This window comes from Sus scrofa, chromosome 1, assembly GCF_054392235.1.
Source record: "Sus scrofa isolate SSC_HxYL_T2T_F1_AM1 chromosome 1, Sscrofa_HxYL_maternal_Yorkshire_Landrace_v2.0, whole genome shotgun sequence".
NCBI lineage: Eukaryota > Metazoa > Chordata > Mammalia > Artiodactyla > Suidae > Sus > Sus scrofa.
The window spans coordinates 113,173,989-113,183,644 of NC_139383.1; the positions used below are offsets into that span (position 1 = coordinate 113,173,989).

The 9,656-nt window shown below is 38.8% G+C and overlaps 1 protein-coding gene across 10 annotated transcripts in view; it reads right to left on the reverse strand.

Annotated features, from left to right (window-relative positions):
- Positions 1-9,580, reverse strand: part of STARD6 (StAR related lipid transfer domain containing 6) — a 26,056-nt gene extending 16,476 nt beyond the window's left edge. For 3 of the 10 annotated variants that reach the window (XM_084966668.1, XM_013992872.3, XM_084966658.1), the window contains exons 1-5: positions 8,906-9,580; positions 8,256-8,339; positions 7,535-7,677; positions 6,842-6,935; positions 6,597-6,646 (exon numbers count right to left, since the gene is read on the reverse strand). In XM_084966668.1, the coding sequence (XP_084822794.1) occupies positions 6,597-6,646; positions 6,842-6,931 (140 nt within the window). In that variant the 5' untranslated portion in view covers positions 6,932-6,935; positions 7,535-7,677; positions 8,256-8,339; positions 8,906-9,580. Of the gene's footprint in view, positions 1-6,596; positions 6,681-6,841; positions 6,936-7,534; positions 8,340-8,905 lie in introns of those variants that run through there. The other 7 variants (XM_013992874.3, XM_084966665.1, XM_084966630.1 and 4 more) reach the window with 6 other exon arrangements.
- Between the last annotated feature and the right edge of the window lie 76 nt (positions 9,581-9,656).

Sequence of the window (9,656 nt, forward strand, 5' to 3'; positions counted from 1 at the left end):
AGTATAATTTGTCCTGGGTAGAGGGTAGGTTACTAGTTTAAAAGTACCTTATCTTAATTCACTAATATAGAGATGTATTGGAGTTACTGGCTTTTAAAAAAAATGTGAAGAGTATGCCTCTTTGAAAACATAAAACATCATTATATGTCTTGAATATTTGGGTCTATCATTCAATGAGCAATTCAGTATCTACTGAGTTCATGGCTCTTCAGAGATACCAATTTTGTCACGTTTGAATAAAGAATGATATATCTATATTTTTGATCATTAAAATGAGGGGTTCTTTGGATATTTTACAAGATCTAAAATAAACTTTCATGCTCATTATGAGTGAAGTCACCTCAGGTCATATTTAAAATATTTTAACTATTCTCTCTTGTCTGTCACAGTTTCTGACAAGCTTTAGCTGGTATGTGGAATAACTAATACATGAAATTATGTTTCTTACTGACCATCATTCCATGAAGCAAACGAAAACCTTTTAGTAAACATGCAATAAATATGCTAATTTGAATTAAATAACTTTATAGTCTTTTTTGTTTTTTTTGTAAGTACTGCCAGAATAGTTGCTAGGAGGATAAGGGAGGAGAAAAATAGTGTAAACCGTCTATTTTTGCATACGAGAAATTATCAACTTGGGGAAGCACCTGTAAGATGATCTTGGTGATCTTATTTTGAGCATTTCCTATGCAATATTAGAGTTGGGAGTGGTACTTCCAGAGTGGCTATGTGAGGAGCTAAGGAAACCATTTTCTACAGTCATTTAAGTGGTGAACATTATTTTAAAAAACTACTTAAGTGCCCTAGAAATTGATCTAATGGCATGTAGAAAGTGGAGAAACAACTTATTCAAGAAAATCTACTAATCTAGGTAGGAAAAGTCAGAGTTGGTAACAGTTGAGCCATAACTCCTTCCAGTTCCCAGCCCCAACTCTATAGAAGCTCTGTTCCAACTGGGTGCAGAGAAGACAGGGGCTCCCTCTCCCTCCCAGATGCCAGGCTATGGTTTCATCCTAGGACAGCAGGACACAGATATGCCTCATTCCCCAAACCCTCAGCTCATGTTGTAGAAGCTCCAACATGCATTGCTGAGAAGGCTAGGCATTCCCTACACCCAGATCTCATTGGGAGAGTAAGGGCTCTGCCCATGGCACAGTAGGCTGTGAATGCTAGGGCCTAAATTACCCCCCTCACCCCTAGAATAATGATAACAATCTGAAAACGTCATGGAACCCCCCCCTATGCTACCCCCACATCCTGCACTTGCTCATGGAGCAGAAGTGTCATGTGGCTTCAGTGTATTAGTGCATAGGTTCTGCTTAGGGGCAAAGACAAAATAAGGATTGGCAGAATCTTAGCTATGCCTAAGGAGACTGATTTCATTAGGAACACAAGGTGGAGAAACATTTTTAAAAAATGGAGAGGAGTTCCTGTCATGGCTCAGTGGTTAACGAACCTGACTAGTATCCATAAGGATGCGGGTTTGATCCCTGGCCTTGCTCAGTGGGTTAAGGATCTGGCATTGCCCTGTGCTATGGTGTAGGTCACAGACGCAGCTTGGATCTGGTGTTGCTGGGACTATGGCATAGGCTAGCAGCTACAGCTCCAATTTGACTGATAGTCTGGGAACCTCCATATGCCATGGATGTGGCCCTAAAATACAAAAGACAAAACATAAAATAAAATAAAAAACAATGAAGATTTTGTTGGTGAACAATTAGAAGAGGCTATGTGATCATTTACATGGAAACGAATCTGAAAAAGAATGGATGTGTATACATGTATAACTCAATCACTGTTGTATGGCAGAAATTATCACACCATTATAATTTATAAATTTAATTATAAATCAACTATACCTCAGCAAAATCTAAAAAATCAATTAGAAAAGGCCAATAGCTACATGAAACTAGTAGCAACAAAGAAGACAAGCTAGAAGTTCAACAAAGAGAACCAGAAAGATACAGATTAAAGAATCAAATAAGTTTACACCCATCCCTGGGGATCTGGAAGGCTGTGTACATGCAGCAGGCAGCCCTCACTCAGAGTGGATGTTAGGCTGCCTCCACTCAGAATAATGATAGTGGATATATGAGGTCGCTCATACCCAGGAGAAATCAGAGTGGGTGTACTAGGCCACCCCTACTAAGCAATATTCAGAGTGATGTATCAGGCAGTCCCTAACTTGGAAGGAATCACAGTGAATGTACCAGCGTGCCTCCACTCAAAGCAATCAGAGTGGCTGTCCTAGGCTGCCCTTCCCCAGAGAAATCACAGTGGATAGACTATGTTGTTCCTACTCAGGAGCAATCAGTCCAATATGTGGCCTGACTTGTAAGCAGACCCCAAGCCACATGCAAAATTAATTAGCAAAGGACTGAATTCTTACTGGCTCAAAAGCCCTAAGCATAATCTATCTCTGAGTCATCACTGACTGAGCAAAGAAGCTATTCTGACCACTTTAAAATAAAATCATACTTGTCACTGGTGGTTTGAAAGAATGCGAGTACGCCCAAGGCTGTGGCCTCTGAGGAATGACTGGTGACACAACTTCCATGGTACCAGCACCCCGGCGACATGCAGTTTCCCTGAACTGTGAAAGCAATTTCCAAGCCACACACACAACTGACAATAAAGGGTCAAAATCTTACTGGCTGAGGGGATTAAACTCATTGAGACCAATAATGGCTTATGTTGACCCAGGCATGACCAAGAGATTGCCAGGATGAAAAACAAGGACAAAAATCAGAGCAGGTATACCTGAGGCTGCAGACTGTGGGGAAATAGACCTCATCGGATTAGTTCAGATGAATCACTAAACAAATAAGCAAACACCCAAAGAACAACAACAGGCCCTAGGTGAGTGGGTGGAATTTGTATCCAGAGTGGCTACAATATATTAACCAAAATGTTCAGTTTTCAAGAAAACTGTGAGGCACTCATGCAAAGAAACATGGAGGGTGTGATCTATACAAAGGAAAAACAGCAGGCAATAGCAATTACTTGTGGGGTGTATGAGGAGTAAATTTAAAAATGAAAGAAAATTATTGGCCTTGTGCCTGACGCAGAGTAGATTAATAAATGTTAGCTGCTGATAACATTTAGGGGAACGTGTCAGCTGAACTGTGCGCTGGTAGGTCTGCATTTCATCACTTGAAGGTAGAAAGGAAAAAAATTCCAACCAGAGAACTGGCTCTCTACTCATGCATATAGGCAAGCACTCAAAGCTAACTATAAAAGGATCTTTTTGGGTAGTAAATTAATAAGAAAAGGTGAAAGTCTTGTGAAAATATCTTAAGTTTATTTTTTTGTATTGCAGTTATAAGAGAAACAAACATATTTAAATACTTTATATTTGGCAGCCAATATAATATCACTAAGGCCCATAAATTCAGTCAATAAATATTTATTGAGTGTTTATGTGAGAGAGACCGTTCTGGTGTTAGGGATTCTACGATGAACAAGTTTATTTCTAGTCTGGTTCCTGTTCATGTGGCTATTCTCAACAAGTTTATATTCTAACAAGAAGATGTATAGTAAATAAGACAACAAATGAAGGAGATAAATTTCATATAGTGAAAGGTGCTATGAAGAAGTTAACAGCAGAGTAGGATAGTAAACAGTGGCTTGGTGTATTTGATAACTTTGGCCAATTGGCCAGGAAGGCTACGCTGAAGAGAAGCAATGAAGCTGAGACACTAAAAACAAAAATGACATCAGCCTTGGAAAGATTTCAGCTAGGCAAGAGAAGAGAAACCATGAAGGTCCTGAGATGGGTTTGAATTCAGAGCATGCAAGCAATAGTAGTCTTTTGTGGCTGCAGCATCAGGAGAGCAAGGCTGAAGTAGGTAGGCAAGGGCCAGATAAGGCCTTGCAGAGCATAATAAAGCATTTAAAGGATTTCAGGCAGGGATGTGACACAATCCGAATTATATTTCAAAAATCTACTTTAGCCATTGTATGAAGAATGGGATGTAGCTGAGTAAAGGTAGATGCAAGGAATCTATGACGAGATTACTGAAACACTCCATGAGATGAGAGAGAATGGTAGTAGGGAGACAATGAATAATAAATCTCTTCTCTCTGTACGTATTAAGTCAATTAGAGATTCTGCTAGAATCCAAATCTGAGATCAGTGGCCCATTATCCTGGCCAATGTTTTGCAAGTGTGTTTTTTGTTGAAAACACTTGGAAAAGCTTGAATAAAGTTGACAGGTTCCTTTACTTTAGGATGTGTCTTAACCTTTGAGTGAACCTCCAAGAAGATAATATAGTCTAGAGTGTTTTCAAAAACTAGACAATGCAACCCATTGTTCCCACACAGGGCCTTTTGGGGGACTGCGCTACTCTCAGACACTAGCTTGGCAAACTGTATTACACCATGCTATATATCCTCAAAGTGGACAATATTGAAACTCAGTTGGAAATTAATATTCTTTGGTTATGTATAACCGTTTAAATAAAACTGAAGCTTGGAGTACTGTAAAAGTTTAAGCCTTCCTCAGCTTTGTCCCTAGGTTTGACCACAATCTTTCTTCTCATTTCAGGCTGGGGGAGGTAAATGTTTCTGCTGACGAAGACCAACATGTCCAGATTGATTTCCTTAGGAAAAACCTAAAAACCTGCCCTCACTGATTTAGAATAATATAGATATTTTGAAAAATATTAACTTCCCCTTGGTACATAACATGGTACATGTAGAAGAATCAGTGCACTGTGCTTGAGAAAAGAAGCTTGCAAAATTGAGATTTGCGTACTATCAGTCTTAATTTTGAAGCTGTGATTGCTATTTATTGGGGTATAGCTCAACCACAGAATTAAAAGTTTTCCAAAATCAGGGTGTGTTAGGCAGCCTCTAAAATGGCCCCCAGTGATTTCAACTTCTTGGTATTCACACACTTGTGTAATCCCCTTCCCCTGTGTACAGGGTTAGATCTAGTGATTCACTTCTAATAAACTGAATATTGCAAAAGTAATGGGAGGTCACTTCTAAGATTAGGTTGCAGGAAGACTCTGGCTTCTGCCTTGCTTGTTCTTTCTTTTGCTCTCTCCAAGACCCCTTTCTCTGAGGTAAGCTAACTGGCATGTTGTGAACAGCACTATGGAGAGGCCCTTATGTCAATAAGTGAGAAAGGTTTCCAGCCTCGAAGTGGCAAGTAGCTGAGGCCCCCAGTCTAACAAGCCCATGAGGAACTGACTGCCAATGACGCTGTAAGGGAGTCTGGAAGCAGAGCTGCCTGCCTTCAGATGAGACCTAAGCCCCAGCCCATGCCTTGACTGCAGCCTTGTGAACATCCTTGAGGCAGAGGGACCAAGCTAAGCTACATCTGGATTTCCGATGACATTAACCATGAGATGTTTATTAAGTTACTAAAATTTGGGGTAAGATATTATTTTGCAGCAGTAAATAACTAGTATACAGTGTACACAAATTTCACTTAAAGTGCAAGAAGTTTCTTTTTTTTTTTTTGGTCTGTTTACTATGACATGTAAGAGTATAATATTGCTGATAGAAAATTTCAATAAAGCTTTACAATAGCCTTATTGAGGCTATTTTTTTTTTAATGGCTCCAGGTATTGTGTAGAGCATCTTGTACAGAAGTACCGAGCAAGTATTTGTAGAATGAATAAATATCTTCCAAAATTTCTTTGATATAGAGGTTTCTGTCCACACTGGTCTGATCTGTGAGGCACTACAAAACTACAATATCTAGAAGTTTATTCCCCTAGTGTGCCTGGGCTTGACCTTATCTACTCCCTGCTCAATCTATTTTTGAAAGAGCCCCTGTTAGAGAATCATTAATTATTTAGATAATAAAGGTAGGGATTACCTTCCCAATAATTATTAAAACGAATAGGAGAAAGCATATCAGCTTTGTCCTACAGTTAAAAAAAAAAAAAAAAAACTGAATTGAAACATAAGATAGATAATTTTAGTGAGAAGAAAAAAAGAGCAACAAACACAAAACAAAGTAGTTCAAAGAAGGAGTGGACTCTTCTGCACCTCCCAAAAAAGAAACTGGATAAAATTTGGTTTTCTCAATAATACATGATGATATGATGACATTAATGTGATATCACAAGCAATAAATCAACAACTATTAAAAATAAGGTTAGAAATGTCAGCACACTTTCCTTTAGTGTACTTGTATTTGAAATAAGAGGATTCTCAAAAATATCCTTAAAAGCAGCTAACAAAAAAAAATTACATATATTAGCAAGAGAAATATATTGGGGAAATAAACTTTAAGTGGTTCATTCAATGGAAGGGTGAAGTGTTTAAAAGACCACAAAATACTGTTAGCAAGAAAATATAAATCTATTTTTACATTCTTGAGGCAGAAATTTCCTGTCTTAGTGAATTATTCACAAGAAGTGATTTTTTTTCCCTTGATTGTCTTCAGGTTTGAAAATTAGGTGGTACATGTTGCTCTACTTTATTAATATCATATTTCAACCAAGTGACTTTATAATTAATTTCTATTTCCTGATCTCTGTCAAATAATATTTCCTAGCTAATGAAGTAGTACTGAATTCTAGATACATCAGTGCCATTGAATTTAAAACAATGACTGTAAATAGGAACGTGTACTCACAGATTTCCATGGAATTTTTTAGAAGCCTTGCTGGCAACGGTTATCTTTTTCTCAAAGGGGAATAAAAATCCATAAATAAATTAGCTGTCAGATACAGGAAAGAAATGAAAAAATAAAATAAAATAAAACAAAAGAAAAAACTTGCTTTTTTTGGTTTGTAAAAGAAAATATTTTTAAAAATGTCTTTGCAATGAATTGTTTCTTGTTAAAAAAAACAAACTTTTGGAACATATTTGTTTTCTTACTGAAGTCTTATTCAGTTTCCAGCCTGATGTATCTTGATAGTAACCTAAAATTTCTTGTGCAGTTTGTTGGGCAAGGGCCTTATAGTCCATCTACCTGCAAAGTTTTAAAAACAAATGACTGGTAAGAATTTAATCATACAAAATGTTAAAAAATGCTGTAGTATAGTTTAATACTATTTCTATAATGCAATGAATAATAATTACTTTTAGAATGCATGCATCAATCTCTTTTTATTCACAGTCTTTCAAATGAGGGCAAAGACCAGGCTTTGGAGACAGAGACCAAGGTCAAATCCCATCTCTGACACTGACTAATTGTGACTTGTGTTATTTAACATTTGTTTCCCCACTTTCTCAAGTTGTAAAAAAGGGGTAATGCCTAACCTCGTAGTACTGATGTAAGGATTAAATGAAATAGTGCACTTAAGTATCTTATTTCTTTGCCTGCAACATAATAGTTATCCAATAAATCATAATTAATCCTAACAGTTAAATCATGCTTCCTTTCTCTTGTAAAGCATCATAATCTGTTGATCATATGTTACTGGGAATTCATTCTTTTAAAGTGAGTGGCAGTGGTACTAAATGATCTGACCCCTGGCTCCCTCTCCAAAGACAAATCCTGTCTCTTTCTCTCCCACATAGCTCCAATCATATTGGCTGTTCCTCAAATACAACCAAGCAATTTCCTACCTCAGGGTCTTTGTACTCGCTGTGCCCTTTGCTTGTAATGTTCTTCCCCAATATGTTGGGGACTGACTCCTCTTCATTGGCGTCTTGCTTAAATGTTACTTCTTCAGACTCCTCTTCATTGGCGTCTTGCTTAAATGTTACCTCTTCAGAAAGGATCAGGTTCCCATCAATTCAATTCAAATACATTTACTGATCCTTGCCAAGGGTTAGGTATTGTGGTAGGTGTGCAAAAAGCAGTTGAGTAAGATACTGTTTCTGCTTTGAATGAGCTCAGAAAGCTGGAGTCTCATTGGTCCTTTAGCACATCACCCAGTTTTGAGTTAGGGGAAGTAGGCTGGTATGGTGGAAGGAATGTGACAACACAGGGCTGGATTCAAACCTTGGCTTTGTCACTCACCACCAGCTTTATCATTTTCGGTAAACTGCTTAACCTATGAACTTCAATTTTCACTTCTATAGATAGGGAATAGTAATACCTATCTCATGGGGTCATTATAGGGATTAATCTACCTTTTAAAAAACTCTCCAAAGAGCTGCCTCAATAAACCTTCTTAAAATTTATTTAAGGATTCGTGTCTTCCTTAGCTCTTACCTAAAGGTCTTTAGGTTGGATCATAAATCTATTTTCTCATTTAATTTTCCAACAAGGCATGACACCCAGTTGACATCTATTGAAAAGCATTATAATTCCTCCTTCCTAGTAGATTCTTTGTTTCTTTACCTTTTCTAGTAGATCTAGTCCAGAATTTTAATAATTATTGGGACTCCTCTCCAAATCCCTGTAGAGATCTCCATATCTCTTAACCTGTGAAGGAACAAAGTGGAAGCAGAATTATTTTGATTTGTGGATTAGGTCAATATTGTTGGTAATTTCCTTAATATTTTCTCAGTGTCCTTATTAGGACATAAATATTTGCTGTGTTTCCTTGACATAAGAAAAAGGTAGCTTTAAGAAACTATTTTTTAAAAGGACAGGTTAAAAAGACACTTAGGTAGAATGTAGATTAATAAATCTAAGTGTTTAAGCTCATGCCATTACCAGTTCTTGGCTGGTTCCTGACCTGGCCTTGTCCCAGCAAATATAACACAGTTCTTTACTGCCTATAAGCTACAGACTTGACACTGACCAAGAAATTGCAAATTTTTGAACATACCACTAGAATGTAAACATCCTGCAGGGACTCTGTCTGATTTTCAAACCATTAACTCTACTTACTGCTACAAAAAATATGTGTTTAATTTAACCATTCCACTATCACTTTATAACTTCTGGACTTCACTTGCTAAGAAAAAAAGGTAAGGTTAAGCTTGGTAGGCTAGAGAAGGCGAAGAGAAGAGCAGAGCCAACAGCAAGACTACAATTGTGTTTACCTGGTGATGCAACATCGGATGGGTTGGAACATAGTCAGATGGAGTAAGGGTGAAGGATATCTTCACCCATAAGGTCAATGGAAAATAAACACAAACCAACATTGTGATGGCATCTTTTTCTGGTAACACCACTCGGTTGAAACTGGATTCTTCGCATCTCATATTCCGCCTTGTAGACAGGTTCACACATGTTGTTAAGTGGGTCTTTTACATCTGTTTGTATAATCACCCTCTTTCTAGGCTGCCTGATTGGTCCCCAATCCCTGAGGGGTCACTGCCATTCTTCCCTGGGAATCAAGGTTCCCAAGGAGTCTAAGTCCCATCTCAGGCAGAACTCTCTCCTCCAGCCCAGCGTCTGCTTTGAAAGTTAGGGGCCGGCTGGAGGGTCGGGCTCAGGGATGGGGCTGAGGACTGAGGGAAAAAAAGGGCCGGGGTAAGTGCCCGCGAGACGAGTCGGTGTCTTCTTTGACGGGGGGGAGGGGGGGTGTGCTCTGAAAGCCGGGAAGCCGAGCGTACAAGAAGGACTTCGGCGGTGGGGCTGGCTCTTAACGACCTAAACGGCAGCGGCCGGGGTCCCAGGTCTCGACCGCCACCCCATCTCATCCTCTCAAGAAGTCCCGGGAAACTGGTCGAAAGAAGCTCAGCTGGTCATCTGCGCAGACAGTCCTAACCCATGAGGCCAAGGGCGTGCGCTGTAGAGACTCAGCTGTAGTTCAGGCCCTCCCCACCCCGGGAAGACAAGGAGGGAGAA